This window comes from Myotis nattereri, assembly GCF_964212035.1.
Source record: "Myotis nattereri genome assembly, chromosome: 1".
Classification (NCBI taxonomy): Eukaryota; Metazoa; Chordata; class Mammalia; order Chiroptera; family Vespertilionidae; genus Myotis; species Myotis nattereri.
The window spans coordinates 42,475,810-42,497,257 of NC_138075.1; the positions used below are offsets into that span (position 1 = coordinate 42,475,810).

The window sequence follows — 21,448 nt, forward strand, 5'->3', positions numbered from 1 at the left end:
CCAGGGGGAGGGGGTGCTGGAGGTTGGCAAGCCGCCCACCCCCGATTGGGCCAGTTGGCCAGTCGTTCCAGTCGTTCCGGTGTTCTGGTCGCTGTCTTTTTATATATGTAGATACCGTGTATAGCAAGGAATGAGATGTTTACCATATGCCTCCATGCTAAGACAGCTATGATTTTGATTATATGGAAATAATGCTATTATTTCCTATTATGTTTATATAGTAATCACTGTTATCCTTGTTTTATGGCATATAATATTAGTTTGCTTTACTTGTCTCAGTATTTCAGTCTCTTATAAAGATGTCATTCACAGTCAGTTTTAATCCCAGGTGTTTTGATAAATTATTAATAAATATCTCTATCCCAGAAAATAACGTAACATAGTTTTATAGAATTTTCCATGTTATACTAAAATAATCTAATGCACATCATTGTAACTTAATCCATTGTACAAAGATGTTCAGCAATGTTATTTCTATGCTGACTTCATTAAGGATTATGTATATTCTACCCAGATCACCTACTAGTCAGAATATTCCTAATTTGTGTATTAAGAAACACAATTGCCTACTTTCTTAAAACTAACTTTACCTATTATCTTTCAAAATAGTATTAACTGGGTTTTTTATTTGTTTGTTTGTTTGTATGTGTTTTTCTATATTGGTTGGCTTTTTGAACATTTCTGGACTCCTCATTTTAGAAGGTAATTATGTTTTTTGGGTTTTTTTTGCTTGAAAATTACATTTTTTCTTCTGTAAATGATTCTAATAAAAATAACATGTTTCTCTTTTATAGGAAAAAGCTTTCAGCTCTACTCTCATAATCTTATAGCTTTGTTTGAACAAGCCAAAAAACTAGGATTAGCTGCTCATATTCAAACTCATAGGTTTCCAGACCGCATACTACCAAGGTACAAAATATTTTTATTATTCTGGGAGAGAAGGAAATTGGTGTTTATTTTTAAAACAGCCATTATTCTTTGCCCACTGAAAAACGTTTTGTCTTGATTTTGAAAGATCTGTATTTTCATGAGAATTCCCCTATGGAAGTATTTTTAGTGCATCTTATTTTATTTTAAATTTTCACTCACAGTTTACTTTTAATATTATTTTGTTTTGGTTTTAGGAATATAGCATAGTGGTTAGACAGTCATGTATTTTATAAAGTGTTCCCCCTGATATTTTCACTACCCACCTGACACCATATATAGCTATCTCAATATCATTGAATATATTCCCTATGCTGTAGTTTACATTCCCATGACTATTTTGTAACTACCAATTTGAACTTCTTAATCCCTTCACATCTTTTACCAAGTCCCCCAACCCCCAGTTCACTTCTGGCAACTGCCAGTCCACTCTCTGTGTCTATGAGTCTGTTTCTATAGACGTTTTATAATACAGATTCCCAGGCCCTGCCTCAGTCCTATAAAATCATACTTTAGGGTCAGAGTCCAAGACAGTTTTATTTAAAGCTCCTTGACGGTTCTGTTTCAACTGATTCACAGACCACTGTTTGGAAGCCATTACAATAGAGTACATTTATATTGTCTTATGTTTTCAGAAAATTTGCTTTAACTACAAAGATTCCTGATACAAAAGGCTGCCACAAATGTTGCATAGGTGAGTAAATGCTATTTCTCAAACTGATGATTAGACTTATAATATCAAATTATGCTGAAGAGACTTATCTGAAAAGACTTATAATATCAAATAGAAAGGAAGATAGGCTTTATATTTGTTTTTATAAGGAATTAAGGGGCCAGTGAAGCACAAGAATGTATAGTGAGTGGGACATGGGATAAAAATGCTTGGAGATAGTAGTCCTAATGTTTTCTCAGAGCATAGGGTGCCTAGAATTTTCTAACCTTAGCCCCTGAGGCTGTATCTCTGCTACTGTCGTACTTTGATTTACTTAACACTTCTATTTAACAGTTATTGCTTAGTGCTTTATGAACATTACTAGGGGCCCAGTGCACGAAATTCGTGCACTGGGTGTGGGGGCGGGGGGGAGTGTCCCTCAGCCCAGCCTGCCCCCTCTCACATACTGGGAGCCCTCAGGCGTTGACCCCCATCACCCTCCAATCGCAGGATCGGCCCCTTGCCCAGGCCTGACGCCTCTGACAGAGGTGTCAGGCCTGAGCAGGGGACCCTCATTTCCCCCCATCACTGGTTCTGCCCCCAGCCCAGGCCTGATGCCTCTGGCCCAGGCGTCAGGCCTGGGCAGGGGACCCCCATCTCCCTCTGATCGCTTGCTCCACCCCCTGCCCAAGCCTGACGCCTCTGACCCAGGCTTCAGGCCTGGGCTAGGGGACCATCATATCCCTCCAATCCCCGGCTCCGCTCCCCACCCAGGCCTGATGCCTCGGCCAGAGGAGTTGATCCTCATCACCCTCCGATCACCAATCACCAGATCGGTCCCTTGACCAGGCCTGAGGCCTCCGGCAGAGGTGTCAGGCCTGGGCAGAGGACCCCCAGCTCCCCACGGTTGCAGGTTCCACCCCTGCCCAGGCCTAACGCCTCTGGCCTAGGCGTCCGGCCCAGGCAGCGGGGACCTGCAGTGGCAGCGGGGGGGGCCGCGATCATGGGCTTCGCTTTAGGCCCAGGCAAGGGACCCCTAGCTCCTGGGACTTCCAGCTTCGACCGTGCCCTGCTCCCATCGCTGGCTCCACCCCTACTTCCTGCTATCACTGGTCAGGTGGAAAAGGCACCTGATTCTCCGATCATGGCCTGGGGGCAGGGCAAAGGCAGCCCAGGGCCACCTTTGCCCTGCCCCCCACCTCTTAGCTCCCCCCTGGGTTTCTGATCACTGTCAGTGGCAGGGGGCTTCTTCCTGCTTTCCCTTTCGCCTCCCTACATTGTGCCTACATATGCAAATTAGCCGCCATCTTTGTTGGCAGTTAACTGCCAATCTTAGTTGGCAGTTAATTTGCATATAGCCCTGATTAGCCAATGAAAAGGGTAGCGTCGTATGCCAATTACCATTTTTCTCTTTTATTAGTGTAGATTATTGCTGGAGTTAAGCCAATCAGAGAAAACAGTCCATACATGAATACCTTCATTTCTATTCCAATTGCAAATTTGGGGCTTCCTAAAATTACCTTCATGTTCAAAAATTCTCTTGAAGGACTCACTGAAAGTGGTTTTATACTCATGGTAATGGTTTATTGCAGGGAAAGGATATGAATTAAAATCAGCCAAGAGAAGAAGTGTATGGGACAGAGTCTAGGAAAAGTATCAAATGTAGAGCTTCTGTTGACCCCTCCCTAAGGAGTTACGGATAGCATTACTTTTCTGACAGTGATGCATGGCAGTACACGGCATTTCCAACCAGGGAAGTTTACTCAGACCTCAGCACATAGGCATGATTGATTGCCCCCAAGGCTGATCTCCATATCCAGCCCCTATCTTAACTCACATTGTTCTCTTTCTGGAATGACCAGTTCCCCTTTAGACTCTCCAGTGTTGCCAGCCCCCACTCTAAATCATATTGTCAGACTATCCAGTGACCCAAGGGCCTAGGCAAACTAAGGTACTCCTATCAGTTATGACATTCCTAAGGCTTAGAGAGTACCTCCCAGAAGGGACAACAGAATGCAGACCTCGTTTGATAAGGTTAAATTCTGTACTGTATACTTATCTTACTTAACCCTAACACCACTCTGTGATACTTGCTATGTTACTAGTAAGTAACAGAACCTGGGATCAGACCCAGTCCATGACTTCAGATCATGAGCTCCTAACTTCCTGTTTATTCTTTTTGTTTAATTAGTGGCCATACACATTGATCTTCATGCTACATGGTTCCAAGCATACTATCTAGTTGAAAGCAAATTTCATGCGCATTTTTCTAGAGGAGAATCAGGTTCATATCTATTATCAGATCATGACTCAAGAAAGGTCTCGATGCTTACAACCTAAGATATAAACTCATAAATATAGGGTGTCCCCCAAAAAATGTATACACACTTTGAATGATTATAAAGTCAGTTTATTAACATACAGTTCATTTTCAAAAGTTAAAAGAATCTACAAAAATGAATAATTTTTTTTCAATACCTGTTTTCAAACTGATGATCATTCTGTCCAGGCACTGCTGATAACACAAATTTCAAAAGTTAAAAGAATCTACAAAAATGAATAATTTTTTTTCAATACCTGTTTTCAAACTGATGATCATTCTGTCCAGGCACTGCTGATAACACAAAGCAATGGAATCACAAACATCAAGAATCATTTCTTTCGGTCTTTGTGCGCCCTTAATTCGCAGCTGTTGCTGGTTTTGTACCATGAACTTTATCTTTTATTTATCCCCATAAAAAAGTCTAGTGGATAAATTTTCTTTGTTCAAAGCTTAGTCTGGCTTCACCCATTATTTCAAATCAGTTAAACTTGAAGTGAAAGGAGTGAAAATTAAGTGAGCTAACAGCTAGCTGTTAAAGTATGTATACATTTTGTGTGTGTGTGTGTGGGGGGGGGGTTATGTATATCCCAAAAAATGTATACATACTTTGAGTAAGTATAAAGGCAGTGTTTGTCCTTCAACTGCATTTTCAAATTTCCAGTAGCATTTTAGGATGAATTTCCTTTGTTCAAAGCTTAGTCTGGCTGAAAAGAAAGAAACATCAATTGAGATACCAGCTGTTAAAGTGTGTGTCCATGTTTTGGGGACACCAGTACATTAAGATAGAGCTTATTGCAAATAACTGCCTTTATAATCATTATTGATGGGAGTTAAATTGCAGAGAAGGAAAGACCAATAAGTTTTTATAGATTTGAGTCAAATAAGTTACATCTCTAGCAAGATGTAAAACAGTTATTTTCACCTTGTTTTAACTCAGCTGTAAACTATACCAAAAATGAAATCATAGATTTCAGTTGCCTCCTAGACCTTGTCTGGATTCTCTTTCGGTCAGTTTACTTAAGCTGCTCTTCAGCGTGCATACTAGTTTAGGTGTTTTAGTGCTTAAAATACTGTTCTTGTAAAAAGCTCCTCTGCTTAACAATGCACTATATTAAAGATGTTTAGAAATCAATGTATATAACTTTAAAATAAAGAGGTAATGTCGAGGGCAATGAGGGGATAAGGACACATATGTAATACCTTAATCAATAAAAAAAATTAAAAAATAAAATAAAGAGGTAAAAAACTGAAAAGGAAAGGGTAGCAACCCCTCCCCAAAAAAATACATCTTTACTTTGTACTCATTCTTATCATCCTAGTGAACAGAAACAATAATTTTCCTTTATCAGCTAAATAATCGCTTCAAATAGTTCTTCTATCCACTGAAGGCCACATTTCCTAGTTTTTTCCCCATGTATATTAGCATTGCCTTTGTAAAGAAAGATGAGTTAGCTTTTAGGTGAGTCTAGCTTTTAGGTAAGCTAATGATTTTTTTAAATATCTTTCTTTCATTTATAGTTTATATTCAATATTATTTTGTATTATTTTTGGGTGTATAGCATATGGTTAGACATAAACCAGTTATGTTTTCATAGAAAGGTATTCAGTGTTTTAGGTATGTCTGTTTTTCTTCCTTCCAGTCAGAAACCCTTACACAGGACATAAATACCTCTGTGGAGCTTTACAGTCTGGAATTGTTTTACTTCAGTGGTATGAGCCAATGCAGAAATTCATGTTGATAAAGGTATATATTACTTTGTTTACATTTTTCTTCAGAAAACACTAGTGTGCAACTGAACTTAAAATTTTAAGATTCCATTATTACTATATAGAATGGGCATGTTTATAGTTATTTATAGATAGGTCTTTATTTGGGTTAGGAGTTTTTTGTTCTTAAGATTGCCTTTTTTTTTTTTTTTTTTTTTTTAGCCAAAGCAAAGTTTTATTACAGAAAAGCTACCTCCTGCAGGGAGGGGACCCAAGTGGGTTGCCCTCCTGTTTAACTTACGTTAATAAACTTTCAGAGGCATCACAGCCATGAAGATGAATGTGGTCAATTCTCTAAAACATATTTTATAGATATTTATAATCCTTATGGTGATTATTTTTAGAATTACATCAATCAAGAAAATGAAAGCCTTTCCATTGACTTTATTCAGCAGCAGTATTGTTTCTAAATTGTACTTCTATTCAGAGATTGTTTCTAAATATACTTTTTTTGTTTATTTTTACAGCACTTTGATTTTCCTCTGCCAAGTCCTTTGAATGTTTTTGAAATGCTGGTAATACCAGAACAAGAATACCCTATGGTCTGTGTAGCTATTAGCAAAGGCACCGAATCAAATCAGGTAGTTCAGTTTGAGACAATCAATTTGAATTCTGCATCATCATGGTTTACAGAAATTGGTGCTGGTAAGTGTTTTTGTCTTATGTTAAAAGATTGATGCTTTTGCATATGAAAAAAAACAGAATGGTTTCAACTAATGTGGGTTCAGTCAAATAAACACTCAGATCATAGTTTCCCAAGTAAGCCTAGAGAATCATGTACATACAGTTTATGATCTCTACTTGCCTGAGGTAATTTGATACAAATTATTTTACCAACGAAAATTTCAATGATTTAAGTTTTCCGAGATACAGGGCTGGGGAAAAGTAGGTTTATAATTATGAGTATGTGAAACACAGAGTTTATTCTTGTATTATTGTGTATTTGTATTTTTTTCATACAAACAACTGTGGACCTACTTTTGCCCACCCCTGTACTTTTTCAAATTTTACTAGCTTCTCAAGCAAAAAGGTTTCCCCCCCCTTTTTTTTTCCTATCACTTTTTCCCTCAGCACTGCTTAGAATCATTGAGTTCAAGTGCTTTTCATGTGTGGCATCCAAGCTTTACCATTTAAAGATACAGGGACATACCTCTTGCACTGTCTGAGAATGATTCATTAGCTTAGGATTTTATCCAACATGACTCAATGGAAGTTCAGAAAAAGTTGGGAAGTTTATATTCAAACTTTAAAATTGGAACAAATCAATCAACTTATTTTTAAAATCTACATAGTAAGTGAAATGAAGGGTTCTTCATTTTTTCTCATTGTTTGTTGTGCTAGTGTATTATTTGATCATTTGTAACTGCAGGTTTATGAAGACATTTTTATATAAAAAGTCAGGCAAACTTTAGTTACAACTATTTCATTACTGACTCATTTTGTGAAGAAGTCCATTATAACTATCCAGAGTTTGATGTATCTTATTAAATATCTTTAGCTTTTGATTATTTATAGGCTAAATTATAGGAATTCTTTATACAATTCAGCAATTGAAGTTAATGTGGAACCACTAATGTTACTTTCAAACAGGAATCAGTGTGAACTAGTGGTATATTCTGGTAAATATTTAACAACAGGCTCTTAGGGTGCAGAGAAGCCTGGTTATTAGCAGTTGCCTATTTCTGTGGCATAATTACTCTGCCCATGGCCAGTTTCAAACTACTAACCTGGTGTCATCTGGCTCACAAAAGTCCTGAAAATATAACAACCCAGTATAAACCAGTTACAGCATGCACTGAACTACGTCAGTCTCTTTATGGACAACTCATAATTTCTGGTAGGATAAAATAGGAATGTATGCTGTACCCTCCCACCTTCACTTGTAACCCACATTTCTTTTTAATTTATTATTTAGTACTTTTGGTTGAGTTAGATGCATACCCTCCTAGCATAGCTAACAGAAAGGTACAAATGACATTGTTTTAGTATCATGAAATGCAAGCAGCCCAAAAAGAAATATGTTCCTATTATGAAATTACTGCCAAAAAGAAGGATTATCTATAGATCAATTTATTTAAAAACCAAAATACTTTTGGGAGACAGCCCCAACTTATTTATTTATTGGTTAGTATGTAATAATAGTATAGAGCAAGTCATTTCATACAGTTATCTAATGTGTACTTGCAACTTTCTTCTATATGATATATTAGGTTGCATTGCTAATAAAGGTTAGACATTCAGAGTCCACTTATGAAATTTGGGGGAGGGAAGGTTTTGAGGTGTTTTCTAAGATTTTTTATTGATTTTTACAAAGAGAGGGCGGGCGGGGGTGGGAGAGAGAGAGAGAGAGAGAGAGAGAGAGAGAGAGAAACATCAATATGAAAGGAAAACATCAGTCAGCTGCCTCATGCATGCCCCTTACTGGGGATCAAGCCTGCAACCTGGGCATGTGCCCTAACTGAGAATCTAACCAGTAGCCTTTCAGTTCATGAGGCGACACCAGCCAACGGAGCCACATCAGCCAGGGCCCTTGTTTGTTTTCTAATGCCTATACTGTTCTACCCACTTATTAACACTTTGTAGACAAAAATTAATGCAGAACCAAAATTGCTTCCTGAGGAGAGCCAGGACTCTGAGGGTCATCATTCAACCAGAGGCTGTCCTTATTAAGCTTTTCTGTTTTCACAAGTGATTGTTAACCCACCTCCCAGCTGTGTTCATTTTTAAGCACCCCCCTGCCTTGAGTGGACAACAGTTGAACTGTTCAAATGAACTCCTATTCCAAGAATATTGTCAGCACCCCATAAATATTTGTTCAATAAATGCATGAACATAGATTTACTGAGAAAAACTAGTTTGGGACTATTGACCAACTGACCAACAATTTATCAGTCCTGTCCACTAGAATTCATCTCTGTGTATGAACTTTGGAAGGTCCAAAAACACCCAAAAATAATTTATAAAATTTTGTAATTACGGCCAAAGCCGGTTTGGCTCAGTGGATAAAGCGTCGGCCTGTGGACTGAAGGGTCGCGGGTTCGATTCCGGTCAGGGGCATGTGCCTGGGTTGCGGGCACATCCCCAGTGGGGGATGTGCGGGAGGCAGCTGATCAATGTTTCTCTCTCATCGATGTTTCTAACTCTCTATCTCTCTCCCTTCCTCTCTGTAGAAAATCAATAAAATATATTTTTTTAAAAAAATTTTTGTAATTACGTTTAGATGTGCAGTTTTTAAGGGAGAGGATCCATTGGCTTCCCAAAGAAATGCAGTTAAGAATGATTGTCCTAGCCTTAGCTGGTTTGGCACAGTGGACAGAGCATCAGCCTGTGGACTGAACGGTCCCGGGTTTGAATCCGTTCAAGGGCACATGCCCAGGTTGCGAGCTCAATCCCAGTAGAGGGTGTGCGATCAATGATTCTCTTTCATCATTGATGTTTCTCTCTCTTCCTCTCTCTTCCTCTGTGAAATCAATAACAATATATTTTTTTTAAAAAGAATGACTGCTCTAAATAATCTAAAATATTTTTTTAGATTTAGCTAGACTATTCAAGCAATCTGAGTGCCTAAAATGAAATTGTTTTACCAAAAATGCCATTACACACACAAACACACACACAAATGCCATCATATCTGTCAGTTTATATTAAAAAAAAAACAACCCTGCAGATATCAGCAAAGCGATGAAAATTGCTTCCTGACAGGATATTGTTGACAGAAATGTTCATTATATTACTAAGTGTCCTCTTTAAAAAGGAACTTACACACACGCACACACCAGGAAAATGTTTTTCTGATTACAGTTTTATTTTAATTTTATTTTTTCCTTTTTCTGAATTACTGGCTTGTTTTTATCTCAGGGATGCTGTGATTTACATAACTGATCTTGTTTCCATCTTCCCATTGGTTCCTGTTAAATGCAGAGCAAAATCTAATCATTGTATAGCATGCACCTTACTTTTGTGTATTTTACCCTTTGCTCCATTTTATTTTTGTAACTCACCTTTTTAGAACTAGCTGAAGTGTTAATTACCTGTAATATTGAGCTTTTCTCAGCTCACTTAGCCTTGCTTAGAACTTAATGTTTGTTCTCCTAAGTTGACCTATATACATACATATTTTGAAAAAATACCATATTGTTACAAAATCCGATTTGTGTTAAATTTCAAAGATTAGTTTTAATCTTTGAAATTCTGACAGAAAAGGTCAGAATTTGTGTTCTTTTCTAAGCTCTAGTTTTTAAAGCTTGTTGTAGAACTAACCTTATTTTTTTTCCCTCCAAGGCAGCCAACAGTTAGATTCCATCCATGTAACACAGTTGGAGAGGGATACCGTTTTAGTGTGTTTAGATAGTAAGTACTATTTTAAAGTTTATTCTGAGTAGTCTACTTGATATAACAAGTCATTTCATTTAAGTGATTCTATTATGCTATAATTGAAAATTTTTTACTTTTTTCATCTTAAGTGGCCTTATTTTATTGATGAAAATCTAAATTGGCTACAGATATCATAAATAGTAATTAATTGATGTTTGTCATTACTATTCTCTGTGACTTTTTTCTTTGTTTGGCCTACTTGAAAACATTATATTAGAACAGTTTGCCATAACTTTGGGGTAAAAATCTATATAAAACTATACTGTATAAAATTCTTTGTAAAACTATTTTGAGAGTTTTTTCCATACCTCAATTAATGAAAAAATAGAAGGTATGTAGTCATGTGCTACTTAATGGGGATACCCAGTTCTAAAAAATGCATTGTTAGGTGATTCTGTCATGGGAACATCATAAGAGTGCACTTACACAAACCTCGATGGTACAGCCTACTACACACCTAGATTATATATGGTATGTAGCCTGTTGCTCCCAGGCTACAAACATGTACAGTGTGTACTGTACAGCACGAGAGTAAATCAAGCACAAGAGAAAGTGATGCAATCAGGAGACACTCTAAATATTAGATGTATGTGGCAGCTGCCAACATAACACAGCATGCTGCTTTATGGAAAACATTACTTCCTATAAGTAGAAAGCGTACACTAAAATAACAGTAAAAAGTGTAGAATAATCTCTAGGAAATTGAAATTTTCAACTCCATTATAATTTTATAGAACCACCGTCATATATGCAGTCTATTGTTGACAAAATCGTCATGCAGCGCATAATCATTGTCATTTATAGTCGTATAACATGACTTGGAATCCTGTCAGTGAGGTTGTAATGTACAGGTAGATTTAACACCTTCATCAAGTTGTGGTTCTTTTGATTTAGGAAGAGTTATTATTGATAGAAGAATGTTGTAATGTAATCAGAGAAACTTTTAACAACAGGTATTCAATTTTGCAAACAAACTCACCTTATTTTTATGCAATGAATCCTGCAAGGTGAAATTCACCTAGATTTGGAGCTATATTTAAAACTTGGCAGTATTTGCTATGTTTGATCCATTTTAATATTTTTTAAATTACTGAATAGGGTTATTTTTTAAATTGTTGTACTACCAAATTTGCCTGTGTTTCTGTCCTAATTTCTATTCCCTGAAGGCTACCTAGTAGATTTACCTTATATAATCATAAAGATAATCTAATATTAGAGATAAGTAACCCAAAACTCAAAAGTATCTCATTCACCCATCATTTTTAAGTACTTTTGATTCTTTTAATATTGATACGATTGGAGATTATTCAATTATATTTAAGTTAATTTGGTAAATTATATTTTACCCAAAGAGCTGGAAAGGTCTATATTGATTAAGCAAATAAACAGATAATCAGAATTTGATTTTAATAATTTTTAACCTTTAATGTTAAATCCTTAATACCTTCTGGGACATCCAAGGAAAAAAAAATTGTGCTTAGTCTCATTTTGTTGATTTATGTATTTTAAAAAAAAAACAAACTTAAGCCTTTGATTAACTAAGCCCTCCATTTATTCAAAGTAAACGGAGAGTTGACTTTCTTAAGATTTTTTTTTTTTAAGGAGCAATATAAGACTTCAGAAATTTAGTATCAACTATACAATATAAACCGGTTTTAGTACATACCAGTTGGAGATAGGCCTGAAATCACAAATTATTTTAGGTAGATAAGAAAGCAATACAGAGAAAGGTGTCTTCCACCTCAGAGCTAAGACAGTTAAAGTGAAAAACAAATAGATGAAAGGGAAATAAAATTATGTATATCTCTATCCCAGAGTTTACTTATAAAGAAATTGTGACCCTCAAGAGTACTACTCATTGCCCCTTCGTTACAGTAGTACTCAATACTGAAGTTATAAATGACTACGGATATACTTATCATGTTTTGTAATTTGTAAGGGGGGAAAAATCACTTCTTACTGCTAGATATATAGGCACAAGGTAGCCACTTTTAAAGAAACATTGTACTTTTTTAAAAATGAGAATGTAAGTGTTCAATATATACCATCTAAAAAAGAAAAAAATAGCAACGGAATTTCCATTTACCAAAGGAGGTACTCTTATTATAGTTATATTATAAAACATATTAATGATAGTTTCTCGCTGAGCATGTTTGAATCTAAATGGTTGAACATCATTAAGAATATTGTTCTATATCCATGTAAAATCCACATATCAAGTTAACTTTATTTTAACAGATTTGGATTTCCAGTCTTGACTTGTTTTTTCTTTTTTTAAGAATTTGTAAAAATTGTAAATCTACAAGGAAAACTAAAGTCAAGTAAGAAACTGGCCTCTGAGCTAACTTTTGATTTTTGCATTGAATCTGTAGGTAAGTCTTTTTTTTTTTTAATAATGCTATTAGAATACTTGGTTTTTCCTTCATTCTGTATCTGTAGTTGCCTAGACCAGCACTGTGTCTTAGAAGTTTCTGTGATATGGAAGTGTTCTCTGTGCTCTTAAATATAGTAGTCATTAACCACACCTGTTAAGTATTTGAAACATGGCTAGTGCTACATTTTTTAAATTTTAATTAATTTACATTTTAATGTAAATAGCCACATATGGCTAGTTACTATTGTATTAGACAAAGCAGGTGTAGACGATAATAAATCTTTTATTGTTGGTTCCTATATGTTTAAAACTTGAAATCGTTTTAAAATTTCTGTTTATTGTTCCTTTTACTGCCTCAAGTGAATTATACTTCTCCCAATTCTTTCCAAATCCTGAAGGTATTTGTGTGATATGATTAATGGTGTTAGATATCCTGTAATTCTTTGTGTCTGATTCTGCTTGGTGTGTGTTGATGGTTATTGCTTTTAGATCTGTTTCTATATAAGTAGATATTTTCCCACTTAGAAACTAATGTGCCATTTTAATTTGTTTTATTGTCAATGAGTGTTTTATTCTATAATACTCATTGGTTTTATGATAAAAATTTCTCATTGATTATATGTCAGTAAGTATTTCCCCTAGGGATGATAGAACTTTTGAAAAAAATAATGTGGCTGGAAACACTGAGCATTGTACAATATGATTCTACCATAAGTCAAAAATAGTTAAAACAAAGTTGGCAGTTTTTATTTTGGCCTTGAAAAATACTGTATTTTGTAATTAAATGTATATATACTTTAAAAAATATATTTCTCATTATTTAGAAAGGTTTTTTAAAAAAATATTTTAATGGTTTCCCAACTGGCGTTTCGCCCTGTCGCAAAGTATGATCATCCCTCTGTGTAAATATCTTACATAAATATAATTTGCTTATGATTGAAAAATCTTAATTTATTGAGGCAGAAAGCCTAAACTTTCTGTAGATGCCAGGACAAAAGGAATGTTGGGGCTCGTTTCTCCCTCTACTTCTTTAAGTCCTGGATATTGCATGCCAGTTTCTAAGCTTTGGTATCTCCATTAGAGATCCTGACGGACATCTTTATAGTTTCTCTTCATTCTAACTGAAACACACTGATACCTCAAGTTTTTCATATGTGCCAAATTTTTTAGGGAACTTTGTTACACAAAAATTTGTTCCTCATAAGCTACCATCTCTCCCCGACAGTGAACCTTGAAATAATTACAAGGTAATTATTTATTGGGTATTATTTATACCCAATCTCCTGGGTAAAAAGAGTCCCTTTAAACACTTAAAAATAAACTGGTAACTGGGTTTCATATTCATCACAATTAGTGAAACTTGTGTGATTTTTTTAGTAAAATAGTTTTATTTTATTGAGTAAAATTATGTTTTCAAGACATTCTTACATTAACTTTTTATAGAGTCAGTATTCTAATAAAAAATACAGTAAGTTTCTATTACTTTCTCCCATCACCTTTACTAGTGTAGGGCATATGTCTAACTTTCCAACAATCAAAAGTGGGTTTTCTCCCTCTTTTGCTGCACCTTAATGACTCCAGCCCCCTGCCAGGAAGGACCCAGAGGCTCCACTGCATCCTCCAAGTGGGGGGCTGCCCACTCTGTTTCTGAACCACTAGATCATTGCATAGGAGTGCCTCATTGGGCCCAGGCCTGTGGCTGGCACCACACAGGACACAGAAATGGACAAAGCATAGCAAGAGTAGGTTTCCCTTCAAGACCTTCAGGCCACCCCAGGGGAGCATGGGAGATGGGTGGGGCAGGAGGGTGTTGTGGCATGCCACATTATGGCCATCCTGTGGGGTCACGGTTGCTCCTGAATCCAAAGCCATCAGGAAAGCGGTCAAGCTTGGCTCAAATTTGTGAACCCACATGTGGGCAGTGGGGCCTGCAAGACCAAAGCCTGAGGAGGCGAGGCTGGGGCCCAGCAGTGAGCGTGGTAACTGAGAGCCACTCCAAATAAGAATTGGCACAGAGAGCATAACTATTCATTGTGGGGTTAAATTTTGAATTGTGAGACAGGTTGGTTGGTTGGTTTGTTTTTTTAAGTAATTTTGTAATAGGGAAAATGTGAACATAAATAAAAGAAGCTTCCTTAATAGCTACTTCTAATTATATGACAGTATTTAAATAACGATGTTTTTTATTCAAAAAGCCAATTATATGTTTTTAGTATTTCATTCACTTAAGAAAAAAGATAGCATATAAAAGAAAAATTAATATACTGATACCAACTTATGTTTCTTTGTAAGTTATACCAATGTTGGATCACTATGTTGTACAACTGAAACTAATAATATTGTACGTCAGCTGTAATTGAAAAATAAAAAAAAAATTTTTAAAAAGAAGTTAGCCCATGTTTAAATGAATGCCTATTATGTGTGTGTGTGTGTGTGTGTGTGTGTGTATTTTTTTAATTTTTTTTTTAAACTTGTGTGACCTGACTCAGTAAGTTATTTGAGTTTAGATATGGCTTAGCCACAAAAATGTTGGGAACTAGTGGTCTCTAGACAGTGGCATTTTGCACCAAGCATTTGGATAGCCTTACATTATCATTTATTAAAAACAGTTAAGGAAATGTATAATGAACTACTGTGCTGTATTTCAGTTTCACTTCCCCCTTATCTTTTTTAGTATGCCTTCAAGACAGTGTGTTGGCTTTCTGGAAACATGGAATGCAGGGTAAAAGCTTCAAATCAGATGAGGTAAGGTTTCTCAGATTACCTCCAGTGATTTCCACTAAAGATTTTTAATATTAAAATGTTCATTTTATACATTTTATTTCTGAATCTACATTACTATGTTTAGTGCCTTTATGTTTTTTTAAGTTGATCTGAGAGAGATAGGAAGGGAGAGGGAGAAAGAGAAACATCAAAGTAAGAGAGAAGTACCGATCAGCTGCCTCCTACATATCCACTACTGGGGATCGAGCCTGCAACCCAGGCACATGCCCTGACCTAGAATTGAACTGGCAACCTTTTGGTTCATGGTATGATGCTCAACCAACTGCACCACACACGCCAGGGCTATGTTTAGTGGTTTTAATGCTGTGAACTAGCAGAGCATAATTGCCAGTATTATTCTTCCAGTTCAGTTTTGTATTGCAAAATTCTCAGTGGCCACATTTCAGTCCTTTAATTTGTAATTTTTAAATATTGTTACTAACCTTGCAGTAGTTTTCTAAATTTATTAAGCCTTTTCCATAATTTAGAAGTGTATTGCTTCTTTTTTAATATTTTATTTAAAATCCTAAATTGATATGTATTAGATCCCAGGACTAAGGAAAATATAAGAAAATTAACTCATTTAGAAAATAGTTATTGAGTACCAGTTACATGCAAAACACTATTATTATAGCATTGTAAGGCATAGGGAAGTATAATTGTAAATAATTTCAAAGTCTTCTAATGTCTATGTTCCTGGCACTTTACAAATATTAGCTACTTAAGGCTTATTTTTTTTTAATATATTTTATTGATTTTTTACAGAGAGGAAGGGAGAGAGATAGAGAGTTAGAAACATCGATGGGAGAGAAACATCGATCAGCCGCCTCCTGCACATCTCCCACTGGGGATGTGCCCGCAACCCAGGTACATGCCCTTGACCGGAATCGAACCCGGGATCCCTCAGTCCGCAGGCCGACGCTCTATCCACTGAGCCAAACCGGTTTCGGCTACTTAAGGCTTATTATCCAGTGGAGTTAGGTACTATTCATATTCCCATTTTTACAGGCACAGAGGGCTAAGTAACTTGTCTAGATGACATAGCCTGGATTTGAAGGATCTCTAAAAATCACTTTTAGCTGAGATATTCAGGATGCATTTCATGCAGGAGAGGGGGAACTTGTGCTTCCACCTTGAGAGAGAAATCCTAATAGTTAAGACAATACTAACAGAGACATTTCCCATTTGTGTGAGTACCTGTATAATTCTTGTATACCATGGCCTTACAGATACCAGTATGTGGGCTTATTTTAAAGCTTAAATTCTTTTTCTTGAATTATCTGTAGTTTTATCCACTCTTATGTACTTGAGTATTTTCACCACTTATATGAATGAGGAATTAGAATACTTCTGAGAGAAAATGACATAAATTCGCTATCTTTGAATATGTCAGTTTAGCTAGTTACTGACCCATGTCACTAAATGTCTCCAGGTCCCTGGCTTTAATGAAGCCTACAGCCCTGCTTACTGTCATAAGATTAATTGTCCTCAGATGCTAATTTCATTGTATCACTCACTCCTTTAGCTAGAAATCTATAGAAGATAACCTGTTCACCATATCAAGTACAAATTTTATTTCCCATTTTTAACTCATCTTGATTACCTCTTTCTTTCTGCTTATGTTCTCACACTTGAATTCGGGCTTTGCTGTAAAATTAATAAAGTAATATTCATCCATTCCAGTCCACAATGATTGGAACATTTTTTTAAAACTTAATATATGAAAATTAGCTCCATCTAGTAAATCACCTAATTTGTTTTCTTATTTAAGTTTATTAATTCTATCTTCCTAGCTCTCTACAAATTCATTGATAACAGACTATTTTTATAGTTACTTTACATCCATACTGTTGTGGTTTGGGCTCCTCCAGAAGCTGACCTTGACACATTGCGGACCAGTAGTTTTATTGCTAGCTTTCACCAGTGGCCAGATAAGTTTCTATTGAAAGAGTACAAAAAAACGTTTTACATAAATGTTAAAGGCACGCTTTAAAATTAAAAACCCATTGCATTTTGAAGTTATTTATTACATGTTATTACAAGCTAATATCTTTTTAAAGTATGATACTTTGTAAAACACTGTGTAATATGAAGCGAGAATTCTCGTGATCCTTCTGCAATGTTAAGACAAGGACTAAAGTGCAGTTAGTTTATTTGGGAGTAGATACCAGAAAACAAGTGATGGAGTGAGGAATGGAAAGTAGAGAGGGGCAAAAAGCCAATACAGAGCACAATAATAAACTGGTTCCCACTATGGGCAACCAGGGTTTAATCCTGTACTGCCAACTGAGGAACAGTTTAGAATACACCTCAGAATTGACTCATTTGAAGGTGGGGAATCTGATGCATTTATACACCAACTGCTGTCCCTTTTGGTTAAGGGTTGTCCCTAGAGGTATAACTCCCCACATTTTGGTATAGTACCTGTGCTTGACTGAGTGCCTTCTATAGCTTTGGAGAAGACAGAATAGAGGACCACTGGTATGCTGGTGTTAGACCTGGCACGTGGGCGTGTCCACCACAGCTCTGCTGGAATCTGCACTCTGACACCAGGAAAGAACAGGAGCTCTGCCATCCAGCAAACCTGTGTCTTAATCTTGGGTCTACTAGTTACATAACCTTAAGCAAGTCTTCGTGTTTTTTCCTCTCCAGTAATACGGGAATTATAATACAAAGAGTTCTAGGGAAAGTGCCTGACCCATAACGGGTGTTTCATAAATATTTTATTTCTACTAATAGATGGTCAAAAGATACTTCCTGAAATTTATTTCATTGGAGGAAGTGAGTCTATCAGAAATTATAATTGTTTAATACCAGCTCTATCTAAATGATTTTTAAGTTATTATTTAAGTAATGTGGGGATAAGGCATTACTAATAGGTATTTTCTCTCGTAGGTTACCCAAGAGATTTCAGATGAAACAAGAGTTTTCCGCTTATTAGGATCAGACAGGTAAATAGTATGATTGTTTTAATTATCAAAGGAGTTTGGTGGTTGTGTTCTTAAATACTGTCACACAAACTCTTAGAGCAGTGATTCTCAACCTGTGGGTCAAGATCCCTTTGGCAGTCGAACGACCCTTTCACAGGGGTCGCCTAAGACCATCCTGCATATCAGATATTTACATTACGATTCATAACAGTAGCAACATTACAGTTATGAAGTAGCAACAAAAATAATTTTTTTTTCATTTTTTTAATTAAATCTTTATTGTTCAGATTATTGCATTTGTTCCTCTTTTTTTCCCCCCCATAACTCCCCTCCTCCCAGTTCCCGCCCCACCCTCCGCCCTCACTCCCCACCCACTGTCCTCATCCATAGGTGCACGATTTTTGTCCAGTCTCTTCCCGCATCTCCCACACCCCTTTCCCCCCCAAGAATAGTCCATTCCCTTTCTATGTCCCTGATTCTATTATAATCAACAGTTCATTCTGTTCATCAGATTATTTATTCACTTGATTCTTAGATTCACTTGTTGATAGATGCATATTTGTTGTTCATAATTTGTATCTTTACCTTTTTCTTCCTCTTTCTCTTCTTAAAGGATACCTTTCAGCATTTCATATAATCCTGGTTTGGTGGTGATGAACTCCTTTAGCTTTTCCTTATCTGTGAAGCTCTTTATCTGACCTTCAATTCTGAACGATAGCTTTGCTGGATAAAGTAATCTTGGTTGTAGGTTCTTGGTATTCATCACTTTGAATATTTCTTGCCACTCCCTTCTGGCCTGCAAAGTTTCTGTTGAGAAATCAGCTGACAGTCGTATGGGTATTCCCTTGTAGGTAACTGAGTTTCTTTCTCTTGCTGCTTTTAAGATTCTCTCTTTATCTTTTGCTCTTGGCATTTTAATTATGATGTGTCTTGGTGTGGTCCTCTTTGGATTCCTTTTGTTTGGGGTTCTCTGCGCTTCTTGGACCTGTAAGTCCATTTCTTTCACCAGGTGGGGGAACTTTTCTGTCATTATTTCTTCAAATAGGTTTTCAATATCTTGCTCTTTCTCATCTTCTGGCACCCCTATAATTCTGATGTTGGTACGCTTGAAGCTGTCCCAGAGGCTCCTTACACTATCCTCGCATTTTTGGATTCTTTTTTCATTTTGCTTTTCCGGTTGGGTGTTTTTTGCTTCCTCGCATTTCAAATCATTGACTTGATTCTTGCGCTCCTCTGGTCTGCTGTCGGGAGTCTGTATATTATCCTTTATTTCAGTCAGTGTATGCTTAATTTCTAGTTGGTTCCCCAATATAACATCGAGGGTCTCATTAGTTTTCTTGTAGATCTCATTAAGTTTATCGGCAGCTTCTAAACAGTTCTTGAGAGACCTTAAAAGTGTGGTTCTAAACTCTATATCTTCCATTGACAATTTTGTCCTGTTTCTTTGTCTCCGCATTTTGTTATGCTTTCTTGGTGCACCCCCTAGTGGTCTTTGTTCGCAGTCTTATAGTTAAATCTTGATTGTTGTAGCTAATTCCAGGGAGGGTTTGACCTCCAGGCCAAGTGGCTATGAGAATCAGCTGTGTCTGCAGTGAGAGAACTTCTGTCCTCTAGGGAGGTGCTAATCTAGCCTTTGCCTGAGGCTATCCGGCAAATGCCTCTGTGCGGGGCTTGGGCAGGGCGGGTCGCACAGGATCAACAGGGTGGGCCGGAGAGAGCAGTAATGGCGGCTCTTAGTCCTGTCCCCAGGGGCTCTGCCTCTCTGAGTCCCAGCAACGGCTGCAAACCTCGGAGAGAAAGCTGCACTCGCTCTGACCGAAGCCAGACAGTCCCACTTCTCCCGTTTGAGTCTGGGTCCCTAAAGACTCGCCTGTATCTGGAGCTCAGAGTCTGCGACTCCCTCCCGATTGAAAACGCCAACCGCGCCCTCCGCTGCCAGCCCGCTCCGCGCGCGCACTCCGCACCTCAGAATTTGACTTCAGCACTGCGCCTCCTCTGAGTGTCCGTATGCGTTTCTCTTTCCTCCTAGTTGTAGGACTTCCACTCAGCCAGCGTTCCTGTGGTTCTGGGTGATGTCCCTTCCGTTTTTTGGTTTCACTTTTGAAGTAGTTGTTCAAAGCAGCAAACTCCGGCGTTAACCTATGCCGCCATCTTGGTTCTTCCAGTGATGCTCAACAAAAATAATTTTATAGTTGGGTCACAACATGAAGAACTCTATTTAAAGGGCCAGAAGGTTGAGAACCACTGTCTTAGAGGATTTCTCAGCATCTTTATTGAAAGAGAGAATAGTATTTTAATCAATTGATTAATCAGTCTTTTATCAGTGTGAGGATCTTGATTCTAGAGATAGTAATACTCAGCCAAGACAAAATGTGTTAATATAGGTGTTTATGTCCCTGGTACCAGGACATAATTCATTTCAGGCTCCTTTGTTTTCATCATTTCTTCCTAGCATGTTACCTTCTATTAACTATCTATATATATAAAAGCCAAGCTACCAGAACAACCAGTTGTTATGACACGCACTGCGGCAGCCAACCAGCCTGATCAGGGCCCTGATTGGCACCTCCCAACCGACTGTGGCCCTTCCCCGCCCCCCAGTCCGGCCCATCGGGGTGGGCAGCTGGACCCCACACATGCACGAATTCGTGCACTGGGCCTCTAGTTACTATACAAATCCAACAGCATATGTACCCCCTGGCATCTGCTTTTATATCAGAAACTATTCAACTCATTTTCTGAGGTCAGTCTAAATTAGGAGGAATTATGTGGATCTCTGTGATAAAAACTAAAGACAAATTCCAAAACTGTGCCATCTTAGAAAAAATGTAGTAGTTTTTGTTCCCTAAAGTCTATATTGTCTACCTCAACAACTAATAAAACATCCATTCCTACATCAACCAAAGAACTTGTATGCATATATGCATAACCCATGGACACAGACAATAGGGCGGTGAAGGTCTGGGATAGGGGGTGGGGTTGAGCTAGAAGGGGTCAATGGGGGGGGGGGAAGGGGACATGGGTTTTACTTTCAACAATAGAGAGTCAATTTAAAAATAAAATAAACACCCATTCCTTTCTATTTTCTCAACAAAAATTGTTATTGCAGCAAAATTGACTAGTAGTATGCTTAGTCCTAAGTTGAGGATTGAGAACCTCTGGTCTTCAAGTTCAGTCTAGTCACAAAATAATTGCTTAAATATTACACACTTAAGGAAAGGGGTGGGTGGAGTTATGACCCCATAAAAATTTTTAGGAGACTTTTATAAGGAGAAAAAAATATTTTTTGAAAAATGGTAACTAGTGAGTAGAAAAGGTAAGCCCGCAGAGCATGGCAA

General features: G+C 37.2%; 1 protein-coding gene across 1 annotated transcript in view; it reads left to right on the forward strand.

The window, feature by feature from the left end:
• The window catches only part of MAP4K5 (mitogen-activated protein kinase kinase kinase kinase 5), a 102,673-nt gene that overhangs the window by 77,917 nt on the left and 3,308 nt on the right, over window positions 1-21,448 (forward strand). Inside the window, exons 24-31 of the mRNA XM_081113256.1 lie at window positions 795-909; window positions 1,563-1,621; window positions 5,543-5,646; window positions 6,137-6,314; window positions 9,951-10,019; window positions 12,323-12,415; window positions 15,092-15,162; window positions 18,076-18,131. Coding sequence (XP_080969382.1) covers window positions 795-909; window positions 1,563-1,621; window positions 5,543-5,646; window positions 6,137-6,314; window positions 9,951-10,019; window positions 12,323-12,415; window positions 15,092-15,162; window positions 18,076-18,131 — 745 coding nt within the window. The remainder of the gene's footprint in view (window positions 1-794; window positions 910-1,562; window positions 1,622-5,542; window positions 5,647-6,136; window positions 6,315-9,950; window positions 10,020-12,322; window positions 12,416-15,091; window positions 15,163-18,075; window positions 18,132-21,448) is intronic.